Source organism: Rhinoraja longicauda, chromosome 29, assembly GCF_053455715.1.
Source record: "Rhinoraja longicauda isolate Sanriku21f chromosome 29, sRhiLon1.1, whole genome shotgun sequence".
Taxonomy (NCBI): Eukaryota; Metazoa; Chordata; class Chondrichthyes; order Rajiformes; family Arhynchobatidae; genus Rhinoraja; species Rhinoraja longicauda.
The window spans coordinates 15,047,420-15,074,029 of record NC_135981.1 but is presented as its reverse complement, the minus strand read 5'-3'; the positions used below and the strand labels follow the sequence as shown (position 1 = coordinate 15,074,029).

The 26,610-nt window shown below is 42.1% G+C and overlaps 1 protein-coding gene across 4 annotated transcripts in view; it reads left to right on the top strand.

Annotated features, from left to right (window-relative positions):
* Positions 1–217: 217 nt before the first annotated feature.
* aarsd1 (alanyl-tRNA synthetase domain containing 1) overlaps positions 218–26,610 on the top strand; it is a 32,299-nt gene continuing 5,906 nt past the window's right edge. Inside the window, exons 1-10 of one of the 4 annotated variants that reach the window (XM_078424526.1) lie at positions 218–306; positions 8,082–8,210; positions 10,243–10,398; positions 13,170–13,227; positions 15,214–15,370; positions 19,911–20,027; positions 20,793–20,923; positions 21,913–21,979; positions 23,228–23,319; positions 26,028–26,082. In XM_078424526.1, the coding sequence (XP_078280652.1) occupies positions 8,129–8,210; positions 10,243–10,398; positions 13,170–13,227; positions 15,214–15,370; positions 19,911–20,027; positions 20,793–20,923; positions 21,913–21,979; positions 23,228–23,319; positions 26,028–26,082 (915 nt within the window). In that variant the 5' untranslated portion in view covers positions 218–306; positions 8,082–8,128. Of the gene's footprint in view, positions 307–3,044; positions 3,137–8,081; positions 8,211–10,238; positions 10,399–13,169; positions 13,228–15,213; positions 15,371–19,910; positions 20,028–20,792; positions 20,924–21,912; positions 21,980–23,227; positions 23,320–26,027; positions 26,083–26,610 lie in introns of those variants that run through there. The other 3 variants (XM_078424524.1, XM_078424523.1, XM_078424527.1) reach the window with 3 other exon arrangements.

The following is a 26,610-nucleotide window of genomic DNA, read 5'->3' as shown; positions in this document are numbered from 1 at the left end:
ACTTCTGTTAACATCTTGTTTTTCATTAATGTTGTTGATACAGTTGAGAAAGGTGTAAACACGAATGTGCACGTCAGTGCCATCACTTTCCATAACAAGTTCTTAATATTCTCCTGGAGTGGCGCTGATTGCTATCGGCACACGTCATGTAATTCAGAATGTAATTTGAGGCTGCAGCTGGAATGAATTGCGCACGATCTGTGTCGCCAGCTATTCCCTGAGGAGTGACAAGTTCCCTGGGTCTGAGCTCACCAGGTCTGGCCAAGAAACTCAGCAACTGAACTGACTGACTCTTGGAACCATAAGGCAAGTGAATGAGGCAATCTCGTTGCGAATAATCTGGTTTTAAAATCCAGCCTCAGCTGGAGGCTATCAGCCTTGACATTAACCCCCTCGACTCCACAGAAAGACAAGAATTTGTAAATTAAGAAACAGTACCCAAAAATGTACGAACCAGCTGCCATTTTCGGAGCAGTTGGTTTTGTGGTCTTAAATCTCCACCCTTGGAAAATGTGGATGCTTCAGTAGTTAAATCCAGAGCAAAACACAAAGTGCGGAAGAGACTCAGGCAGCATCTGTGGAGAGAATGAACGGTCGTCCTTTTGGGTCAGGATCCTTCTCTAGAATGTGCAGTTTTATTTATGTCTCTCTGCTTAAATCCGGCATTGATTGAAAGTTTGATTTAAATTCTAGGATTCCTGAGCAAGTTGAGAAACTCTGCAGTAAAATGGAAGCAGAAACCCGTGATTTCACAAGCTACTGACTTTCCATCAGTCTCTGTGGACAGCGGCAGTAGAAGTGTTTCCCCTCAGTCCTTAGCCTTCCCTTGTCAATCACAGCCCATCTCCCCCAACCCCATAGACACAAAAAGCTGGAGTAGCTCAGACAGCATCTCTGGAGAAAAGGAATAGGAATAGGTGACGTTTGCCGTTATCCATTGACTTTATCGTTATACAAAAATACCGTTATGCATTGCTTTTCACAGCTGCTATGCTGCAGGAAATGACTGGATAAATACTCCAGCAATTCCTAACAAGGAAGAGATGTGGTGAGAGGCACTTGAAGGCAATGATAGACACAAAAAGCTGGAGTAACTCAGTGGGTCTGACAGCATCTCTGGAGAAAAGGAATAGGTGACATTTCGGGTCTTTTCTTCTATTCCTTTTCTCCAGAGATGCTATCTGACCCGCTGAGTTACTTCAGATTTTTGTATCTTATCATCAGTTTAAACCAGCATCTGCAGTTCCTTTCTCCCAGCCCATGATGGTTTCCCCTAACTTCCCAACAGGCATGTGGGCATGTGGGACCTCCTTCCCTCCTCCATCAGTTGCCCAGGACCAGCCATTGCCTCCCATTGCTGGTTTTCCTTCCCAATGTCTGAACAGGTATTATTTTTTGTCGCTTCTGGCCTTTGTATATAATGATCATGCCATTATAGCCCGGCAACATCTACAGGCCCTCGGACTTTACTGTGTCTCTGAGCTTTTTCTCCAAGGGAAAGTTATTTGTTCTCCGTGATGTTAAATTCATCAAAGAGCAGGAAGAGAAAAAGTAATCCACATTGCTTGTAGACACAGCAAACTCTGTATGATAATTCTTCAGCTAGTGAAAAGGAAATCTCTCCAAACCATTGTACTTTAAAATGGACATATTTAAAAATAATAAGGAAGTCTTAGCATCTATAAGGCATTTACATGACCCATGTCAACCTAAAGTGCTTAACAAATAATTAAATACTCCGTCAATATTTAAACCTTGAAAATCTGACGGGAGATTTGCACACAGGAACTCCCACAAGCAGCATTGCATCAGTGATCTGATAATCTGCTCCAATGATGTTAGTGAAGGGAAAACTATTGGCATTAACTCGCTTTTCTTTTAAATAGCATCTTGGGACATTCTCAGTCCAGCCAAGCAGAAGATGGGAACGTAGTTTAAAATCTTGTCCACAGGGCACAGGATGGCAGTGGTGCAGCTGGTAGAGCTACTGCCTCACAGCACCAGAGGTTCAATCCTGACCTTGGGCGCTGTCTATGTGAAGTTTGCACGTTTTCCCTGTGACCTGAGGGTTTCCTCTGCGTGTTCAGCTTTCCTCCCACATCCCAAAGACGGGGTTTGTATGTTAATTGGCCACTGGGTAGGAGTGGATGAGAGTGTGGGATAACAGGGAACTAGTGTGAATGGGTGGTCGGCGTGGACTCGATGGTCTGAAGAACCTGTCGCTAAAACAAAATTAAACTAAAGCCTAATTTCTAAGCTTGGAATTTTGTGCTCTCGAGAGGGTTATGAACTCCTCCTCCGACTCAGGCAAGGACACTTTTAATCATGAACAGATGATATTTGAACAATACAGTTTTGTGTTTGGATGGCTACTATTTTTTACGTTCTGAACAATCATATCAGTCATAAATAGAGCTTAAAGTGGTTATTGGTTTTGCACCATATCCTCATGCTGATTGTCATTGTACAAGCAGTTTACCTCTTTCACTCATACTAGGTGCAATAGTGTTCAGCTTTTAATTGAACTGCAAACAAAACAAATTGAATGTGTAGGAAAGAACTGCAGATGATTGAAGATAATCAGCCATGATCACAATGAATGGCGGTGCTGGCTCGAAGGGCCAAATGGCCTCCTCCTGTACCCATTTTCTGTTTCTATGCTGGTTTAAAGAAGCCAAGACACAAAATTCTGGAGTAAGAGTTACTCCAGCTTTTGGTGTCTATCTAAAATAAATCGAATGTTTAATTACAATGAGTGTCCCATGAAACATTGTCACACTGAAATATTACAACACAAGAGGCCATTCAGCCCATCAGACCCTTGCAAGTTCCCAGCCGAGCAATACCCATCAGTCCTCTATCCTTATTTCCCCATACTCCTGTAACCCGAGCCCAGTAACTCCCCAGGGGTTCCAGCACCACTCACTCACTCGCCCACACACACACACACACACACACACACACACACACACCCACACACACGCCCACACTGAGCTGCTTCACTCAATGGCAAAGGCAAAACCCAGGCTGCAGCTAGTCCGCGCGGCGACCCGTAGCCGGGGCCGCGCCTGCGCCCTGTCGCTCAGTGAGCGGCGCCATGGCGTTTGTGTGTCAGAGAGACAGCTACCTGCGGGAGGTAGGCGGACGGGGGAGGGGGAGGGGGAAGGGAGGGGAGATGGGGGGGAGGGGGAAGGGAGGGGAGATGGGGGGGAGGGGGAAGGGAGGGGAGATGGGGGGGAAGGGAGGGGAGATGGGGGGGAGGGGGAAGGGAGGGGAGATGGGGGGGAGGGAGACGAGGGGAGATGGGAGGGTGAGAAAGACAGGGAGGGAGGAGGGAGGGAGATTGAAGATGGAGGGAGGGAGATTGGGGGGGTGAATGGAGGGGGAGGGAGATGGGGGCACATGGGGGGAGGAATGGAGGGGGAGGGAGATGAGGGAGATATGGGGGGGAGGGATTTGAGGGGGAGAGATGGGGGGAGGGCAGATGGGGAGGGAGATGGGGAGAGGGAGACAAATAGGGAGGGAAGGGAACAGGTGGGGGAGTGGGGATGGGGGAGTGAGTGAGGATTTGGGGGAGTGGGGATGGGGGAGTGAGTGGGGATGGGGGAGTGAGTGAGGATTTGGGGGAGTGGGGATGGGGGAGTGAGTGGGGATGGGGGAGTGAGTGAGGATTTGGGGGAGTGGGGATGGGGGAGTGAATGAAGATTCGGGGGAGGAGAGGGGATGGGAGTGCAGAGAATGGATTAGGGGGAGGGAAGCAGGGAGGAGGGACAATAAATACTTGGAAAGAATGGATCGAGGCATAGGGGAGGAACAAGAGAAATGTGCAGGGGCTGTGTTGGAGCCAGTATCTACAATTATCACGACCTGGTCCGTCATAGTTATATAATGAAGGTGTTGCTGTGACTGGATCAATAATCCACTGCACACACATGCTAATCTCAATATTGGAGGGAATGAGACCACTCAACACCTATTACCTCACACTTTTGTGGATTAAACTTCATTTGCCACTTTTCTGCCCAATTGATCCTGCCTCTGCATATTTCTATCAAAACGTCCCTATTTGCCAGTCTATAGTGTTTGCAACTCTTGTTGATTTCTTGTTTCTAATTCCCAAGAAACGTACGAAAAATTTGAGGGACAGGAAAAGAAGGTTTGGGTATAGGGCCGGAGCTGGGAGCTTGTAGCACATCCTGGCCTAGGAGATGAGACCGTTGCGAGAATTGTGCAGAATGGAAGGACGTACCTTTAGAAAGACGATGAGGAATTTCTTTAGTCAGAGGGTGGTAAATCTGTGGAATTCATTGCCACAGACGACCGTGAAGGCCATGTCTGGGTATTTTTAAGGTGGAGATTGACAGATTTTTGATTAGTAAGGTTGTCAAGGGTTATGGGGAGAAGGCAGGAGAATGGGGTTCAGAAGAAATGATAGATCACCCATGATTGAATGGCAGAGTGGACTCGATGGCATATTATGGTGGAAAGGCATGAGTCTACCCCTATGACTTATGAATTTATGAACCTCTTATTCTTGCAGTGGATGAGCGGTCAATAAAAATCTATTTTTAAACGATTAATACTACAAATATAAAGCAAATCTATTACCATCTTTAGAGAAGAAATGATTTAATGAGTGGAGGCCTTTATCCAAATAGAAATGTTTGCCAGGAAGGCAAACAAAAATATCAATGCATTGTATCAAAAGAGTCAACATTCCAGTACTTGGAGTACTGTACAAAGGAGGATTGGCTGCTGTTCATCATCCCAGCCACAGCACATCAGTACAGGAATTTCTTGAGGCAGTGTCCCAGGCAGTTATCTTTGACTGCTTCAGCAATGAATAGCATTCAGCTATAAGGTCAAGGGTGAGGACTTTGCTGATGATTGCACAATGATCACGTCTATTTGCAGCGATTTACCAAATCCAGCTGTCCATGCCTGCAGGCCTGCAGGCATGGACAGAGCGTTCAGGCGTGGGTTCATAAGTGGCATGTAATAATAACGTCACAGAAATGCCAGGCGAGGATCATTTTCAGCAGGGAAGAGTCTAGCCACCTAGCCTCGACATTCAATAGCATTACTGAAACAGGCATATTAGAATGTGCTCCACTTGCTCAGCGAGTGTAACTCCTTTAGCCTTCACGAAGCTTGACAGCAAAGGAGCTGTATTCATACAGCACGGAAGTAGGCCCTTCAGCCCAACATGTCCATGCCGACCAAGATGCTCCACCTAAGGTAGTCCCATTTGCCCACATTTGGTCCATATCCCTCTAAACCTTTCCTATCCATGTACCTATCCAAGTGAATGTTGTTAAATATTGTTATAGTACCGGCCTCGACTACCTCCTCTTTCATTGCATTGTATCATTGCATAAAGCCAGTGCCCTCTGAGTGAAAATGTAGCCCCTCAGCATTCCTATTTAATCTTTCCCCTGTCATCTTAAACCTATGCCCTCTGGTTCTTGATTCCTCTATCCTAGGTAAAAGACTATGTACATTCACTCTCTAAATTCCCCTCTTGATCGTCTCTATAAGATCACACAGCCTCCTGCACTCCAAGGAATAAAGTCATAGCTTGCTCAATCTCTCCCTGGCAATATGCTTGTACACCTCCTCTACACTTAACAACGTCTTTCCTGTAGCAGGGTGACTAAAACTGAACACAATACTAGCCCCAACAATGTCCTGTACAACAGTAACACAACATCCCAACTTCTACACTCAGTACCCTGACTGATGAAGACTAATATACTAAAATCCATCTTTCCCACCCTATCTTCCTGTGACACCACTTTTCAGGAAATTATGCAGCTGTACTCGTGGATCCCTCTGCTTGACAATACTCCCAAGGGCCTACTACCTTTCCTGAGTCATCGGTGCCGGCTCTGATTTGTTCTGAACTTTTCATACCTTTAGTTTCCCTTTCCCCTGACTCTCAGTCTGAAGAAGAGTCTCGACCTGAAAGGTCGCCTATTCCTTTACTCCAGAGACGCTGCCTGACTCGCTGAGTTACTTCAGCATTTTGTGTCTATCTTTGGTGTAAACCAGCATCTGCAGTTCCTTCCTGCATACCAAATGATGCTGAGTTACTCCACCATTGAGTGTTACGAGCACTTTCTTTTACAGATATTCAGCATCTGCAACATTTTTCTTTTGTAACAATCTTGCAATTCTGCATGTTTGTGAGGCAATATTCTGTCTACCTGCATTTTTTAAAAAGCTTTACGTTTAATCGTACTGCTTCTCAAAAAAAAGGGAAAGTTTTCAGTTGCCGGATAACTATTCTTCACATGAGAAATGTGCGGGTATGGGGAAGGTGGTTTGAACACTCCATTTTCCCCGAAGGTTTGTAGGTTAATTGGCCTCTGTAAGTTGCCCCGATTGCGTAAGGAGTGGATGAGAAAGTGGGATAATATAGGAACTAGTGTGAATGGGTGATCGATAGTCGGCATGGAGTTGGTGGACTAAGGGGCCTGTTTCTGTGCTGTCAATCTAAATCTATGATTCAAGTTATGGTGTACCTCTTCCCGTGTGTGAGATGTGTTTAAATAAAAAAATCGAGGTTCTACTCATGTTGTACAATGTTGATCGTTCAATTGTAATCAACAAGGCCATGGGGTGCCAGCCTATCCCAATTTTCCAGGTTTAGGTAGTATCACTGTAATTGTGTAGGAGATTCCTAGGGTTTCTAAGGAAAGGTGGCATTCATCTTTCTTATTTATCTTTTGTTGGGGTCCTTAAAAAAACCTTGGCTTGATTTCAATCACATCTTCGCCCTCCTCCCACCCCTCTTCTCAACACACCTACAACATAAAGAATGCTTCCACCTCCCCTCCCTGATCTCTCTCCCCATGGACTGACTTCACATGTGCACTAACTGCAACATCATTCTAGGGCTGATATATAAAGCTCACCTATGGTGCTATTGTTGGAATTCCCTTTTAAAATGGGGCCTAAAAGTGATTAGCAGACAGGGCAAGCAGCGGGAGGAGAGGGTGGTTAGATCACCTACTGTAAAATTATAAAACTTGTCTCACACCGGGGTTTATGCTTCCACAATTTGTAGAGCTATCATGTTACACTTTCCGATAGTAATTTCATGTAATAATCTGCAACCGAGCATCTGAAGTCGTTCTTGTAGATTACCATACAATTTGGCTGCATTTGGACCGAAGTAATAAAAATATATTATTGAAGATCTCCAGGTTTGGTGTGGGTGGAGACGCATTACACAGTCCACTTTGACTATCTTTCCTATGGCTACTGTAGATGCAGAGCAGCAACTGTAATTTTATATTTAGATGTTTATGCACGATGATTGTATTATGATGGCAGATTGTTTTGCTACAATCCCTCTGTCATGTACGTGTCTGTTCGAGGTAACTACAGCCACACGTGGAGAAGTTTAAATTGTGCATCGTGTGGTCATATCTAACATGATTCCTGCGGATTCAGTTTAGGGAAGTCCATAACCTACATGGAAGATCGAACCCAGGGACCTTCAGCATCGGATGATGCCTTTTCCTGAGCTCCAGTCAGCTTTCGGGGCTTCGTTTGAATTGAACTTGCCTTACTGGAAGTTAAGCATATGGGTCGAGAAATTTGATGCAACTTCAAATAATGGCACTTCTGAGCTCCTGTTGATTCTACTTGATTTGTTGGGGCCTTGCTGAAATTGTCACCATTACAACAGATGGAGTGATGCTTGCAAGCAGGTGCAGCCAGTCTGTAAGGAATATACTTCATAGTTCCATCACAATGGCACTATTTTATGTCCTATTTGTCTCCATTTTCTCATAGATCTTTTACAGTTTGCCAAAATACAGCTCCTTAATGATGCTCCAGCTTTTCTCACTTTTCCAACTGCATCAAATGCCTGTTGGCTGATAGTTTAATGGACTGGACGGGCGAAAGTTTTTATTTCGCAAATGGTGAATGAGAAGAACTTTAAACATTTTTCAAATTTCAGGTTTTTGTCTGCAGATTAATCTCATTTTTACTTCACTAGTCATTGTACTGCTGTACCTTCCCAACTTCCCTTGTTCCATGTTTTGTTTATGCAATGCCTTTCATTGCAGTTTGAGACCACTGTGGTGTCGTGTACTCCAGCAGAATTGAAAACCTTATGTCATGGGAAAAAGGAAACTCTGAAAGGTTTCGACGTGATCCTGGAGGACACGGTGCTATTCCCGGAGGGAGGTGGGCAGGTCAGAATGGTTTGTTCCTCAAAGAGTTACATTGTTTATGCGGATTTAATGTTACATTGATGTGTGTGAACACTCGAAAGAAACAGGTCACACAACTATATTTGATGCTTTTTTGGAGATTGTATTAAATGTGCACAAGATTATTGTATTCTCCATTATCACCAAGTTCTCTGCCAACGTTTCATCTTAGAAACGTAGAAACATAGAAAATAGTTGCAGGAGTAGGCCATTCTGCCCGTCAAGCAAGCACTGCCATTCAATATGATCATAGACAATAGACAATAGGTGCAGGAAGAGGCCATTCGGCCCTTCGAGCCAGCACCGCCATTCAATGTGATCATGGCTGATCATTCTCAATCAGTACCCCGTTCCTGCCTTCTCCCCATACCCCCTGACCGCTATCCTTAAGAGCTCTATCTAGCTCTCTCTTGAATGCATTCAGAGAAATGGCCTCCACTGCCTTCTGAGGCAGAGAATTCCACAGATTCATAACTCTCTGCCTGAAAAAGTTTTTCCTCATCTCAGTTCTAAATGGCCTACCCCTTATTCTTAAACTGTGGCCCCTTGTTCTGGACTCCCCCAACATTGGGAACATGTTTCCTGCCTCTAGCCTGTCCAATCCTTTAAGAATTTTATACAATGCATTCAGAAAGTATTCAGACCCCTTCACTTTTTCCACATTTTGCTACGTTACAGCCTTATTTTAAAATGGATTAAATTAATTTCTTTATTCATCAATCTACACACAGTACCCCATAATAAAAAAATGAAAACAGGTGTTTAGAAATTTTTACAAAGTAATTAAAAAGAAATAACTGAAATATCACATTTACATAAGTAATCAGACCCCTTTCAGTTTCTTAAACTTGTCCATGATAATACTGCACCCTGAGTCTGAAGAACCGTCCCAACCTGAAGCTTCATCTGTCCATTTCCCCCCTAGATGCTGCCTGACATGCTTAAGTTCCTCCAGCGGTTTGTGTATTGCTCAATAAACCCAGCTCCAATAGGCTCATACAGTGTAGAAACTGGCCCTTCAGCCCAACTTGCCCACACCGTCCAGCATGTCCCATCTACACCAGTCCCACCTGCCTGCGTTTGGCCCATTTCCCTCTAACCTGTCCCATCCATGTACCAGTCTAGGCATTTCATAACATTCCTTAAAGTTTCTTAAAATTATGAAATGTTTTCCTATATCATTCCAATATGACAATTATTGTTGAGTCAGACAATTTATTGTAATTCCAATATATTTTGGTTTTGGGAGAGTTACGAACTCGTTTTGAAGTGTGCAGTCATCTAATGGTACTCTAATCTCTTGAAGTTTAGGTGATATGAAAATTTTGTATGATTGCTGACATTCCACTTCACAACATTATAAATTCATATTAAAATTACATCCTGTTTATTCAACGCAGGTTTTTAAATGTTATATTTTCGGTCGAGCATTGATCTTTCGATATTTGGCTGTGTCACCATACTGATCTTAACCGCTAGAGCTAAATTTGGAGTTGCTGAACACCACTTTGATATAATCCACTCAGATCAGTATATCCAGTGTTAACTGGTCTAAACATATCGTCATTGAGGTTACGGTTCACAAATTTGATTTGCTCTCGAACAAGTATGAACAGATTATCTTGAACAGATAACAAATGGCTGGTTTGAAACCAGCAGGTGGATGAATTTTATTTCATCGAATAAACTAAAGGCAGAGCCAGGAATGGAAAATCTGACTGCCATGACCTAATTGAAATGTGGATAACATGAACCAATTTTTCCCTCGGAGTAATATAATGTGCACCAATCTGCAAAATAGAATTTCACCACTGTGTTAAGGACATTTAATTATGTGAATAAATTAGCTTGATTTTATATATTATTAAAAGTATCAATCCGAACTGCAGGTGCTGCCTGTACGGAGTTTGTACATTCTCCCTGTGAACACGTGATGTATCGGTGGAATTGAAGATATTTGAACCCAGTGAAGACATTTTTCACTGAACTACTATGATCTATTTCTTAAAGCCAGATGACCATGGGTTCATTAATGATATCCCTGTGTTAAAAGTGATGCGGAATGGAGCTGAGGCAGTTCACTTTGTGCAGTCACCCTTGGAGCCGTTGTCCAAGGTTCAGCTGAAGGTCGACTGGGAGAGGAGATTCGACCATATGCAGCAACACTCAGGTACTCATGTTAAACCCTCTCTAATATTTTAAAGGTATTTATGTTTTTCTGAAATAAGCCATTACATTTTTCACTACTAAAATTTTCATATGATTTTACCAATTATAGAGATTGCTTGAAAATCAAAAATTGTCGATTAACTATTTTGTCATGTGTTAAAACACACAATATTAAATTTTAAGTTTAGTTCAGAAATGTTGTTTAATCTTCAAGTCCATGTATCAAGGGAGGGTGATTTACAGCTCCATAATTTCAGGGAAAGATGGCAAGCAGGACAATAAAGAAATTTATTGCAAAAACACAAAGTGCTGGAGGATCTCAGTGGGTCAGGTGGCATCTATGGAGGGACCGTATGTGATATTTCGGGTTAGGATCCTTACCTCCAGTATCTTCACATTGTGTAGGAAAATAACTGCAGATGCTGGTACAAATTGAAGGTATCACAAAATGTTGGAGTAACTCTGTAGGTCAGGCAGCATCGAGGCGAGAGGGAATGGTTGACGTTTCGGGTCGAGGAAGGGTCAGTCTGAGGAAGGGTCTCGACCCGAAATGTCACCCATTCCCTCTCTCCTCGATGCTGCCTGACCTGCTGAGTTACTCCAGCATTTTGTGATACCTTCCAGTATTTTCACAGATATACATTCTATCCATTACCTTCACAGATGCTCCCTGACCCGCTGAGTTCCTCCAGCACTTTGTGTTTCGCTATACGTTACTGTCTTGGAGCACCCAAACTTTAGAATTGTCTTCTAAGGAGTCCAGTGAGGCATTGGCAGTTTAAGGGAACTCCTACTGGAGTTCTGATGTACCAAATTTCTTTTCAGGCCCATTTTCACATAGTTGCCCACACTCCTCTTTATGCATACCATCTGCTTGCCTCAGGTGGAGACACAAGAGACTGCAGATGCCGTTATCTGGAGCAAAAACCTTAGCAGGCTGAGCAGCATCTGTGGAGGGAGAGAAAACATCGGCATTTCACATCGAGATCCTGCATCAGCTTCAGGGTCTTGACCAAAAACTTTGACAATTCTGTTCCATCCATGGACACTGCTTGACCCGCACCAGATATACACTTACGATTGTAAGGGTCATTGGAGAATTAATTGTCTGGGATACAATAAAAATATTGTTTGCATTCTATCGAGGTAAAACATAGAATAGTACAGCAGACGAACAGGCCCTTCACCGCTCAATGTCTGTGCTGAGCATGATGCCAAGACCAACTCTATAGAACATAGAACAGTACAGCACAAGAACAGGCCCTTTGGCCCACCCTAACCCAAACATAATGCCGAGACCAAACACTTTAGTTTTGGCCCAGTGAGTCCGCACCGACCAGCGATCCCTGCGCACGAGCACTATCCTACACACTCGGGACAATTTACATTTATGCTGTCAATTAACCTACATACCTGTATGTCGGAGAAAACCCATGCAGATCACAAGGAGAACTCTGCATAGACACCCATAGTCAGGATCGAACATGGGTCTCTGGCGCAGTAAGGCAGAAACTTTACCACTGCACCACCGTGCTATCCACTTACAGGAGGCGACACCCATGGTTGTCACCAAGCTGCGGCATGGACCGGGTGTGACGCAAGCCATTCTGTGATGGGACTGTCTCCGCCTGCCCCGCTGCACCCCGTGACAGGCAATCAGCAACCCACACCAGTAAATCCAGCTGCCCAGCAGAGGGTGGGGACCATTCAGGAGGGGGAAATGCTCGCAGCTATGGCAGCTGGATGGAGAAAGAGCACAGAAGGGTGGGTAACCCAGATACAACGGAGGCCTATCTAAATATAAATATGAAATAAATCATATCATATTTGAGAGGATATTCAAGACGTACACAAATACACCACTGCTTGGGCTAAAAGAAAAATAGCAGAGGGCAGAATCTAGTGTTACAACATGTAATACCCTCATGGCAAGACCCCATTTTACCAGTCAGTCTTTAGAAGTTGGAGTTTTCCCTAACACCAGAGGGTAGGTTAGAGTTTTCTGAAACCTTTGACATCTCAAGATCAGGCGCTATTTCTGGGATCTTTAACAAATTTACAACGGGGGTCTGGGCAGGCTCTTCTCTCCAATTACATCTTGAAAGCTTCACCCTCTAGACGTTGGGACCTATTTCTTAAATACATGACCTTTGATTACTAATTTTTCATTTCATATGTTGAAAGACTGGAGCGACTAGGCTTGTATACACTGGAATTTAGAAGGATGAGAGGAGATCTTATCGAAACGTATAAGATTATTAAGGGGTTGGATACGTTAGAGGCAGGAAACATGTTCCCAATGTTGGGGGATTCCAGAACAAGGGGCCACAGTTTAAGAATAAGGGGTAGGCCATTTAGAACTGAGATGAGGAAAAACTTTTTCAGTCAGAGAGTTGTGAATCTGTGGAATTCTCTGCCTCAGAAGGCAGTGGAGGCCAATTCTCTGAATGCATTCAAGAGAGAGCTGGATAGAGCTCTTAAGGATAGCGGAGTCAGGGGGTATGGGGAGAAGGCAGGAACGGGGTACTGATTGAGAATGATCAGCCATGATCACATTGAATGGCGGTGCTGGCTCGAAGGGCCGAATGGCCTCCTCCTGCGTCTATTGTCTATTGTCACTGCACATTTATGTGTATGTGACGAATAAATGACTATTGACTATTGATCAAGTGTGACAGTTAATGTTTTATTTTAACTTGGTCATTTTTGTACAGAATTAAGAGTAACATATTGTAATAATGCTTGTGATTTTTTTATTGTGTTATGTTTTAGGGCAACATTTAATTACACCCCTAGCGGAGTCGATGTTTGGGTGTAAAACAACCTCATGGTAAGCACAAGCTGATAAATTGTAACTGTGCATCAAACAAACAGCTGGAGGAACTCAGTGGGTCAGGCTGCATCCATGGAGGGAATGGACAGATGATGTTTCGGGTTGGGACCAGGGCCGTTTTTACAGCATTATGGGTCCCCGGGCAAAGCAGTGTACTGGGGCCCCTACCGTTACTCTCCCCCACCCCCCTTTCCCTACCAGCCCCCCCCCCGTCGTGCCGGCGAAAAGCACTTACCTGAAAAGCACTTAACGATGGACTTAGGGTGCTACATTGTTGTGAAAAGCACTTACAGATCGCTGTGAGAAGCACTTAGGGATGGAAAATGTTGCGAAAAAAGCACTTATTGAACCTACATTTTTAAAGTAGTATTTATTTATTGCAAGTCACTTAACATACACAGATCAGCATGGGGCCCCTATGCTCGTGGGGCCCCGGGCAAGTGCCCATCAGGCCCATGCGTTAAGACGGTCCTGGTTGGGACCCTCCAGTTTGACGAAGTCCCGGAGCAAAAAAAACATTTCCTCCACAGATGCTGCCTGACCCACTGAGTTCCTCCAGCTCTTTGCTTTTTCGCTTTTTCTTGCATCTGCAGTTTCTGTGTCTTCATTAAATTGTCAATGTGGACAGAAGCAATTTCTTGATCGCTCCTAACTTGTTTATATGGTGAACCGTTTAATATCCCTTTTTTTAAGATTGGCATGAAGAAACCCATTCACCTTGCTCATCATATTATTGTGTATCAATGTGGTAAATGCAGGGTCAATGTCTGAAGCTAAGATGGCCTTTATTCTGATCCCATTTGTTGTTCCCATATTTTGAGGAGCTCCCTGTTCCTTCTCCAGCTTCCCTGCATAAAATCGAGCTGTGTTGCAAATATTTTATTCCTCAAAAGTTGTTGATACTGATCCCTTTTTAAACACACCAAGGTAATTCTGAGCTAGCTCCCAATATGCTCTATTGGAATAATGGTCATTTTTCTATTCTTTCTCCTTGGTTATGAATTGTCATTCGATTTTTACTAGCAATAATAGATAGGAAGTATTCATTAATTCACTAGGACATTCAGGAGAAACATGTATTTAAAATATGTAACTTTTTTTGCTACGGTGTGGTTGGAGTAGATAAACTAAATGTTTTAAAGGGAATCTGGATAAACCACGAGGGAAAAATGGGTAAGAAGGATATGTACAATGTCTTACATAAAGAGGTATGGAAGGAAGATCATATTTTTCTATATTTCAAAAATAAACTGAAATCAGAATTAAAAATATATACAAGACAAGAACTGTGCAAAAACTATTCTGCCACTCTCAGCGGCTACACATACATTCATTAGCCGGTAGTTGGTAGTTGGTATTTGGTAGTGTTCACAGAATTATCATTATACTTGGCCTTTGCCACCCACGTGCCCCCTGGGGTAATATCCCTTTCTCAACAGCCAGCAGCGACAGGTTGGACGGTATGACATGCATCTGTTTTTGCATTCTGTTTAAATCCATGAACATTCGTTTGCTGTGTCAGACTTTCCTAAACCTCATTCACGCCATTCATTATTTACAGACTTGAGTCATGCCTTTTTTCAATCTTTTCTCCTGATGTAAATAACAATCTTTGGGGTTTTTTGTTTGCAACACCAAGGACTGAAACTATTCATGTGTGTCTGGGATTTGTATTTTTTAATTTTTTTCCTGAAAGGAGCAAAAAATTGTAAAGTAAAGCATCAGATAAGAGAACGAATAAAAACATGGAAAGGTTTCTGTTTGCTGCTTTCAGGCGATCATTTGGACTATGCATTTGCTATCATAAGTTTGCATACCTTCTATTTGATATTTCTTCTTCTGTCCTGCATTAGTCTTGATTTGTTCAGTTGATAGATAATCTGTTAACAAAATCTCCAGTGATTTTGGTGAAGGCAACAGAGGTGCTTCATTTTCCATTGCTGGTAATTGTGAGAGAATAGCTCTGTGATCTGTGTTCTGCAGGGAGCTGGGTCGGCAGCGTGGTTACATTGAACTGGACACACCTTCAATGTCCGCCGAGCAGATCGAAGCTCTGGAGAAGGCAGTAAATGAGAAAATAAGACAGCACATTCCTGTCAATGTACGAGTCCTATCTTTGGATGATCCAGAGTTAGAACAGGTAAATGATTGAGAAAGATTTTGGTCGTCGTTGTTGCTGCTTTGCTTGCTTCACCGGTGCCAGGTCCAGTTTAATCCCTGCTATTGTGTAATTTTGATTCCATAACGGCCTGCACCTTGAACAAGGGGCGACAGTTTAAGAATAAGGGGTAGGCCATTTAGAACTGAGATGAGGAAAAACTTTTTCAGTCAGAGAGTTGTGAATCTGTGGAATTCTCTGCCTCAGAAGGCAGTGGAGGCCAATTCTCTGAATGCATTCAAGAGAGAGCTGGATAGAGCTCATAAGGATAGCGGAGTCAGGGGGTATGGGGAGAAGGCAGGAACGGGGTACTGATTGAGAATGATCAGCCATGATCACATTGAATGGCGGTGCTGGCTCGAAGGGCCGAATGGCCTCCTCCTGCACCTATTGTCTATTGTCTATTGATGAAGTGACATTTTTCACATACTCGCTTGTCTCTGGATTGAGTATTGCCAGGCTTCTGTAAAGAGTAGGAATGCCCACATTTTTGTGCTGTTTGGGACGTTTTCACATCAGACATTTCTCACCCTTTTGTCAAATTTCTACAAGCCAGGTGCTTGAATTTTTTGTTACCTGCACTGCACTAATATTTGCTTTAACAGAAATGTTATAATATATTAAAATAAACAAAACAGATAAAATTTGGGTGAATTGGTTTCTGTAAATTGTGCCCAGTATATTCGGGTGATAAGAGATTTGGGCCTATGTGAGAGAAAAGGTGATAGGAAGAAAAGATGGGGAAATGGGATTGATAGGACTGTTCTGACTGACTACTGGTGTAAACTCGATGGGCCAAATGGTCTCCTCCTATACCATGATGGAAGTCAGAGATGGAGTTTGTTTTTGCCAGGCAGTGATTTATTTTAACATTTGTATAGAAATCATTGTGGAAATGCAGACCACAACTATCTGGAAAGTGGATGACCCTGTCAATAGGATACTCTTCTCACTGTTTCTCCCTTTGATCACACTAACTAGACTTCCACACATGCTCAGACTAACAACTTGTAACTATTATTTAATAAATCCAGGGAAATAAAACTACAATACCACAAATTATATTCTAAAAATGTTTTGGCAAACAAGCTTTATTTTAAATGTGGCTTTATAGTTATTTTTAGGAGCGTATGCCCTCACCACTCCAAGCCACATGTTGTGCTGGGTCAGAGTTGAAGGGATGTGCTTGATGTAGGGAATCACCACCAAGTTTAATTCTGAACTTTACAAGGCGGAGAATTGGTAGAAACGGGAACAGAAACCCCGGTTATTTTTCTCTTTCCTTGCCAAGTCAATCCCTGCTTGTGTTGCCGCCAAGTATTGTTCTCAATTGTTGCAGTCACTTGGAACTATAATCTCTGGGAATTGAACCCCTGACGTCTCGGGGTGCATGGTTTGGTGGAGGAACGTCTGGTAGATAGTAATTGAGGGCCCTCTGTCGGTAACATGCCTCGGCTCCAGAAGGTACTAACTTTGCAATGTTGTGTAAACAATGAGGTCACTGAGTTACTTCATTATTCAGGACACACACATCTCAAATATTATCTGCCATTGGTATACAATGGTGTACACTAACCTAATGCCGTATGCCACTTAGAAAGTGGTATAAATTCACAATATGTTTATTCAAGTAGTTACTAAGAGGTAAATTCGTTAAATCATTCAAGCAAACATATTAATTTCCGTGTTTATAACATGCATTTTTAAAATGCCCCTTTTAAAAGCAGTCAAATTTAATTCCCTGCCAGTGCAATTTCAGATACTATTTTAAGGTGGGGGACCATACCGAAGAAGTTATGGCACAACTTTAACTCTCGATTGTATTACAGTTGTCGACTCATTCCAGATTGGTTACACCTGGTAATATAAGATATGGTGCTGCAATGTCTCTTGCCATTTCTGGATGTCCCACTGCATTGATCTGGTTGCTTAATCAGTTAACGAGTTCCGCATCAATTGTGATGAAGTTCTTCATTTCTATCTGGTTGTATCTTGAAGAATGATTAGTGTAGTAGCAACTTACTGCACTGACAATGGAATGACCAGAACGGTGGCGCAGCGGCAGAGTTGCTGCTTTACGGTGCCAGAGACCCGGGTTCGATCCTGACTATGCATGCTGTCAGTACGGAGTTTGTACATTCTCCCCGTGACCTGCATGGGTTTCTCCGGGATAGCGTTAGTGCGCCGGGATCACTGGTAGGCGTGGACTCAAGTGGGCCGAAGGGCCTGTTTCCGTGCTGTCTCTCTAAAACTAAAACTAAAACTAAGAATTATATTACTTACCAATATTATAAAGGAGGCCATTTAGCATTTATACGGTAGACACAAAATGCTGGAGTAACTCAGCAGGTCAGGCAGCATCTCTGGAGAGAAGGAATGGGTGACGTTTCGGGTCGAGACCCTTCTTCAGACATTTCTTCCTAACATTTATACCGGATAGTTGTAAGTGCAATTTATTTGTGCACCATTCTAATTGTAGCCGAACCATTCTCAGCACATGTACCTTTGTCCTTGACTTTATACACTTAGTGTGGACAGATTTATTTGTGCAGGAGAAACAGGTGTTGTCAGTTTTGCATCTTGCTCTTGTATTAACTATAATATGTAAGGTGCAGTTGGAGAAAATTGTCATTGAATAGCCAAATAACATTGAGAATGAAGAGGGAAAAGATCTCAATGTTGCCAACATTTTATAAATCTTCAGTTCTTATGAAGAGGTGGATTGGAAGGAATTTTAGCTCTTGCTTTACTGAAGGAGATTGGTGTTGTATGGTTGGTGGGAGTATTTATCGCACTGAATATGGATAATATGTCACTGGGTCAAGACTGTGACAATTCACTGTTTGTGTGGTGTACTACTGATTAAAGTCTAGACAGTGGGGGAGGAGCTGATATGGGCAATACTGTATTCAAGATAGCTCCATCAGTGAAGCAAAGGGGAGATGAAAGCATTTTTGTAGTGATAAATAGCTGAGGGAGAAAAAGAATAAAATAATAAACAAAATAATATCAGTGTAGTGGGAGGTGGGATGTTACAATTCCACGAACTGTATAAGAGAAGTGAAATGTGAATAGAAATACAGTTCTTACATTTGTGCCTCTGAGCACATAGAGACAAATCAGGGGGTGTACATTTAAAATAGGTACATAAAAATTTCCTCCTGCAGAATATGGGGAATCTCTGGACTTTATCCACCTCTTTATAAGAACTGAAGATTTATAAAATGTTGGCAGAATTGAGATATTTTAACTAACATTCTTTTGTATTTGAAGAGGAGTAGATAGATTTTTTGAAAGATCGTTGTATTGTGGCCCATGGGTAGGTGGTGGGGAAGAGCTCGAGGGAAGGTCAGCCGTGATCGTGTTGAGAGGAGAGACAGGCCTGGGGGCCAGCCGGCTTAATCTTTTGATCAAGTGCTTCTTTCACTTCCAGCAAGTTGAGTAATATAAGAAAATAACTGCAGATGCTGGTACAAATCGAAGGTATTTATTCACAAAATGCTGGAGTAACTCAGCAGGTCAGGCAGCATTTCGGGAGAGAAGGAATGGGTGATGTTTCGGGCTGAAACGTCACCCATTCCTTCTCTCCCGAGATGCTGCCTGACCTGCTGAGTTACTCCAGCATTTTGTGAATAAATACCTTCAAGTCGAGTAATATGGTTAGTTTTTGTTAAATGTACCAAAAACCTTTTTGGTAGAAAGAAGCTGAGTATTTGTCATGCTTTAAAGCTATAAGAAGATAGACACAAAATGCTGGAATAACTCGGTGGGACAGGCAGCATCTCGAGAAAAGGAATGGCCGATGTTGAGACCCTTCTTCAGACTGAGAGTCAGGGGAGAGCGAAACTCAAGATGTAAGAAGGCGTCGGTGAAGCTGCATTTGGAGTATTATGTTCAGTTTTGGTCACCCTGATATAGGAAGGACATCATTCGTTGGAAGGAGTGCGGAGAAAATTTACAAAGATGTTGCCTGGACTCAAGGGCCTTGGCTATAGGGCAGGCTAGGAATTTATTCCTTGGGTGCAGGAGGCCAAGGGGTGATCTTATAGAGGTGCATAAAATCGTAAGGAGAGTAGATTGGGTGAATGCACAGAGTCATTTACCCAGAGTAGGGGAATCAAGAACCAGAGGACATAGATTTAAGGCAAGAGGGGAAAGATTTAATAGGAACCTGAAGGGCAATTTTTCCACTCAGAGAGTGGTGGGTATATGGAACAAGCTGCCAGAGGAAGTAGTTGAGGTGCAATAAGAACACTTAAAAGACATTTGGACAAGTGCATGAATCGGAAAGGTTTGGAAGGATATGGGCCATGCACAGACGAACTTAGATGGCCAATCTTGGTTGGCATGGACGAGTTGGTCTGAAGGGCCTGTTTCCTGCTCCATGTCTTTAAAACCTCAGAAAATCCCTTTAAGTCCTATGGTGTCAATATGCAATTTATTAAAGATGTGCCATGTTAATAATGATCACAGAACATTGCACTGTTTGTTTTAAATTCTGCTAATAATGTTTCCTTTGTAGGTTAGAGGTGGGAATTTACCAGATGATCATGCAGGTCCAATCCGAATTATTGATATTGTAGGAATTGATGCCGATAAGTGTTGTGGAACACACGTATCGAATCTCAGTCACCTACAGGTGAGTAAAGACTCTTCATTTGTTTTTGGTAAATAATAGAGTAAAGATTTACTTTCTTGCTTGGAGGCAGGAAAGATTTCTTTGATGTGGTTCAGGCAAATAATCCGTTAATGTGGAGCAGTTTTACAGTGGGTAATGATGAGTAATCATTCATCACATTAACGTGCATCGTTTTATGTCCAAATGATTCCTAGTTTACTACTGTTGTCCTAAATTACCAATCAAAAGTTGTCTGTTTCTGTGCAAGTATCTCTAAGCTAAACAGTCACCATACATTTCCTATCCATTCAGTGAACAGAAGCTTTGCACTGCTTTCTTTTTCAGTTAAATTTATTTTCCATTCATATTAATAGGTTAAAGCTATTTTACTTGTATGCCACTTATAGCAGAACCAAGTGAATTGAACAATTTATACGCATGTGGTAGATATATAACAGTTTTTGTTTTGCTGGACTGAGCTGTTTATTAGGCTCCCTCTCTCATTGTTGGTGACTGAATGTGATGCACTGTCTTAATGCAATTACTTACGCCTCAATCACTGTTCTTCCACAGTTAGTGACACCTCTCAACTGATGAAAATCTAAAGATCATAGATTAATTTTTGTTACTCAAAAGCAAAATATTGCAGAAGTTGGAAATCTAGAAATAAAAACAGAAACCTTGGGAAATGTTTAAGGCTGCATCCATGTGGAATGACAGAATGGATGCGGTTGTTGCTGATCCTGTTATAACCTAATTAATCGTGTGTCTTGGTTCATTATTCAGGTTATTAAACTGTTAGGGACAGAAAAAGGGAAGAAGAAAAAAATTAACTTGGTTTTCCTCGCTGGGAACAGAGTGCTAAAATATGCAGAGAAAAGTTTTACAATGGAAAAGGCATTTACATCACTTCTCAAGTAAGTGGAATGTTCTTCCCAGTAAGTTACAATGTAAGGTAGCAAGAATTACTTTTGTACTGTACTGGTCTATTTAGTTTAGTTTAGTTTAAAGATACAGCACGATAACAGGCCCTTCGGCCCACCGAGTCCACACCGACCAGCGATCCCTGCACATTAACACTACCCTACACACAATAGGCCTAATGTTTACATTTATACCAAGCCAATTAACCTACAAAACTGTACATCTTTGGAGTGTGGGAGGAAACCGAAGATCTCGGAGAAAAACCATGTGGTCACGGGGAGAACAAAAAGATAAAGAGTTGATAAAGGGTTGTGAAGCTCAGGGTTAGTAAATTTGCGAATTGTGTAGTCGGAACAAGGTTGTAGATGGAGGGGGAAGGGCAAGGTCAGCCAGGGCTTGGTGGGGGGAGGGGCCAAGATGGGGAGGTGGGGGGTTTAAATAATTTTAAACAATCAATTGAGGTGAAGTTCCCTTACATTGCAGATATTATACAAAGAATATCCACTTGGTGATGACACTAGCCACCAAATTCACCAAAAGTTCAAGGATTAAGCTGGAAATTATTCTGGCCATATTAGCCAAGTATTTTGTAGTTAAATAATTTTGTAGATTTGCAGCAGAGGCAAAACCATAAGTTTAGTTTATTGTCACGTGTGCAGTGAAAAGCTTTTTTGTTGTAGCAGCACTCAGATAAAGCTGAGTAACAGTTGGCATTGACAGTGTGAAAACCACCTGTCAAAAACTGTTGGAACGAGACCGACAAAGCACAAGATTCGAGCACAGACATTTAGCCCACAACTCAGTAGTATCTGAAATAGTAATTGCTCTCTGGGCTGTGTTGAAAGGGAGAAACCTAATTCGGTTATTGTTAATAAAATGTAGCACGAATATCTTGGGCTGTTCCAAACGTGTGATATTTATGATGTGTAAGATTTCTAATGGCAGCTCGGTTGATGCAAATTGTTTTCGCCTAACTTTGCAGAAATGGACCAGAGGAGCATCTTGATGTTGTGGAGAAGCTGCAGAAATCTGTCAGATTGCTACAGAAGGTCTGGCATTTCAGTCTGATTATCCATGTTTCCAATTGAGGATTTTAGTTACCGCAATGTATCCTGAAAAAAACAAGTGAAAATGCGCTTTAGAAATAACTTTAGGCGAAAGAATGTCCTTTTGAAAGCTTGTTAGTTACGATGTTGTCTCGGAAAATGATATTTAGTCATTTTTGAACAGTGGGATTGGTTTACATCCAGAATTTTAACATTTATAATCGAGTTCCACAATGGACAGAGGTTAGCAATTCTATTATGCTTAAACCATATAAAATAATTGGGACTAATGCCTGTAGGAGATGTTAGAATATTAACAAAATGGCTAATATGGCCAGAGTAATTGCCAGCTTAATGCTTGAATTTTACAACATGATAACTTAATATTTTGGTGAATTTGGTGGCTAGTGTCATCACCAGGTGGACATTCTTTGTATAATATTTGCAACATAAGGGAACTTCACCTCAATTGAATGTTTTGAATTTGTTCAGACAGCATCATTTAGAAGAGAAAATGAACTATAAATTATTTTGCTGAGGGCAAAGTAGAAATATTGCCTGCTCAGATTTACCTCCAAACTCCGAAGAATTGCAGCTGAAAACTAGATTCCATTTGCCTCCAACGCTATTGAGTGGCATGCACTTTGAACTCTAATGTTTACCAGTTAGTTGCAATGTATCTACTGAATGATCATTAAATTTATGCAATCACTTCCAATGTTCTTGTCCTATTGTGAAAAACAACTCATGAATTACTTGTACTTAACATCATGTATTTTCTTGCCATATGAACATACTGGCAAATATATGTGGGATCTGGATATAAGGTCAATTGGATTTTAAATGATTTATTGAATGTAGTAGGTGTTGGTATCTAGACTATTTTTGGACATCCTTAATAACCTTTGAGAGGATGTTCTTAAATCATTGCAGTCCTTCTGGTGAAATATTATAAATATTGAAATACAAGGGATTTTGACTTGAAGATCTTAAAAGTTTTGTACCAATTTACATTTAATAAATAGGTTTATTTTGAGGCCCGGGGTTACCTGCTTCTAAAGTCCCAGTGTGAACCTTCTGGACAAGCATGTGTACAGGGAGAAATCCTCATTCATATTTATGGTTATACTGTTTATTCTGTGGCTGCCACCACAAGCTGTGCTCTGGCACGTAACTGTACATGTTTAATCAATGTTTGGAGGAATTTAGTTCTTGGGTCTAATATTCACAATGTTTTTTTTTAATCTGAAGAATAACGTGAGCCTGCTGAAGGATTTGGCTTTGTTGACAGCTCAGAGCTTTAAGAGTGATCCAAATAAGGGCAAGATATTTATTTTGCATAGGTGAGTAACTGGATGTTCTACTGACATTCCTAGTAACCTCACAGGGGGTTACTTTCCTGAAAAGCAGTGCGTAATTCAAAATTGTGTGAATTAAACATATAAATTTAAATAGTTATAAATTTGAACGTGTCATTTTAAAAATACATTGTGTAAATTAGGTTTTGGCATTAATTAAACAAGCGTTATTTAAAAAAATCATAAATTACATCGTTATACAAGAGGCGTCTGCACATATTAAAGATTATTTGGCCAAAGCTCTATTATTTCCTTGAGAACAATGAAGGTTCCATCCCCTTGCGGGGTCTGTGCGGGTCAGTCGGGGACGAGCTGTCTGTCTGTGGGCGTGGGGAAGAGAGTGGAAGTTTTGTTGCCTCCATCACAGTGAGGGGGTGTTTGGAGTCACTGTGATGGACGTTTGTGTTGGGGTCATGTGTCTTGTGTTCTTTTTTGTGTGTGACTGCTATGTAGTTTCGTTCGGTACCTTGGTACCGAATGACAAATAAAGCTCTGTTGAACTGTTTATTAAGTAAAAATGTTGCCAAGTTCCCCTCCATTAATTCTCCCAATGGCTGGACAGATCATGTAGAAGGGCAAAGGCAGCAGTCAGCAGCAACATCACCAGCTACAGATTCCACTCCAATTTATGGCCTAATCTGACCTGCGTGGGTTTTCTCCGAGATCTTCGGTTTCCTCCCACACTCCAAAGACGTACAGGTATGTAGGTTAATTGGCTGGGTAAATGTAAAAATTGTCCCTAGTGGGTGTAGGATAGTGTTAATGTACGGGGATCACTGGGCGGCACGGACTTGGAGGGCCGAAAAGGCCTGTTTCCGGCTGTAGATATATGATGATATGATATGATGATAATCTGATCAGCCTTCCCTTCATTATTGGTGTCATTAACATTAGAATGCCATATCTCACAGTACAGTGGGTACCTCTTCATACACACTGCAGTGGATGGCACTTTGCAGATGTTGGAAACATGTCTAGCTGCTGGATGATTAAACCAATGTTGCCTGGTGCTGACTGTGCAAATCTGAACTTGTTGGGGGGAAGAGGAGAGAAATCTGGGGTCTGATCGTGGTTGATAAGAATGGAACCTGTAAGGTGGTTGTGAAGATGGTGGAATGTCCAGAGGTTGGCTGGCTGATTGACTAGACCAGGCAGAACAGTGAGACAGACCTACATTGCAGACCTATTACCAAAAAAAACATATTCGCTGTTTCCTTTTGGTAAATTCTTCTGTTTCCAGCCTTACATTCCCTCTTCCTTCAGGAACGTTTTGTGAAAGGTTTAAGACCCATAATCCAAGTGTTCATTGCCATCATTATGAATTATGGGTGCTGAAACATTGAACAAATGAAGAAAGGTTCATTCTAGGAGTCTTACAGATGGCATACATCTGGAACGCTTTGAGTAGATCAGCGCATTAGGGATTGAAACTATTTAATTGGTTATTACTTACTATGGAATTGTAGATTTAAAATCTGAACAGGGAGCTTCACTGCGTGATCATGCAGTAATAGGGCGGCACGGTAGCGCAGCGGTAGAGTTGCTGCTTTACAGCGAATGCAGCGCCGGAGACTCAGGTTCGATCCTGACTACGGGTGCTGCACTGTAAGGAGTTTGTACGTTCTCCCCGTGACCTGCGTGGGTTTTCTCCGAGATCTTCGGTTTCCTCCCACACTCCAAAGACGTACAGGTATGTAGGTTAATTGGCTGGGTAAATGTAAAAATTGTCCCTAGTGGGTGTAGGATAGTATTAATGTACGGGGATCGCTGGGCGGCACGGACTTGGTGGGCCGAAAAGGCCTGTTTCCGGCTGTATATATATGATATGATATGATATGATAAACGCCAGACTCTGAGTGGAATGTAAAACACATCCTGTTAACGTTTTCCATAATAAGATCTCTCTCCTTTTAAAAAATGTATTTTGCTCTGATTTAAGTTAATGATTGTTCAGTTCAACGTGTTTGAATTGTCGAAAACATCTTTTCCTGATCATAAACCCCTCTCCCCCCAAGTTTTGCAATAAATTAATTGCCTCATTTAAATTGCAAAAGGGGATCTTCCCCCTCCAAAGTGAATCGAGCAAAACCATGATCCGTTTGCACAACTAATGGTCTTCCTGTGGGGTGCATGAAGATGTTGTGGTGACAGTGGAAGTGCTGTTCTCCGATTGCTCAGGAGCATCGTATTCATGCAGTATTGCTAACGCCAGACTTGCATTTATGTGCTGCTTTTCTCACCTTCAGGATAACTCAAACACTTTCTAGCCCTTGCAGTTCCTTCTCAAGCTGTTGTAAAGTAACCTGTACTGCTCTTAGCTGATACTGGCCACTCTGAACACTCAAATTCATTCGAATGTGGAGGAAGGAACTGCAGATGCTGGTTACACCAAAAATAGACACAAACTGCTGGAGTAACTCATCTCTGGAGAGAAGGAATGGGTGATGTTTCAGGTCGAGACTCTTCTCCAGTCTGAAGAAGGGTCTCGACCCGAAATGTCACCCACTCCTCTCCAGAGATGCTGCCTGTCCCACTGAGTTACTCAAATTCAGACAACAGGAATGTTTGATAAATCCTACTTGGCCAACAGGTGCTGTGCAGAGAACAGTCCATAATTGTACATTTCCATTGTTTGCACACCATATTATCCTATATTAGTTGGATCTTTTGAAACTCATTTTGTTTTATTTCAGGAAAGAAGGGGACAGTGATTTTATGAACATTATAGCAAATGAAATTAGCACTGAGGTAAGACAGAGATCCTTACTAAAGTAGTCTAAAATGGAAATTATGAAAGATACGTATGAAATTATGAAACATACTCCAAAGACGTACAGGTATGTAGGCTAATTGGCTGGGTAAATGTTTAAAAAATTTTTTTTTTATTTTTTTAAATTGTCCCTAGTGGGTGTAGGATAGTGTTAATGTGCGGGGATCGCTGGGCGGTGCGGACTTGGTGGGCCGAAAAGGCCTGTTTCCGCGCTGTATATATATGATATGATATGATATGATATTCTTTCACTGTATGTTCTCAACCTTTGTCTTGATTTTGCCCCTTTCATTCTTTATGTCTGTTCGAATCCTCTTCTATTACTTATATTCTTTTACAGTTATTCTCTGCAGAGCTACAAGTATCAGTAAACCAGCTATTCCAAAACAAAGTGCTGGAGGAACTCAGCGTGCCAGGCAGCATTTGTGAAGGGGACTGAGCAGACGACGTTTTGGTTCAGGACGTCTTCTTGTTGAAGAAGGACCCTGATCCAAAACGTCATCTGT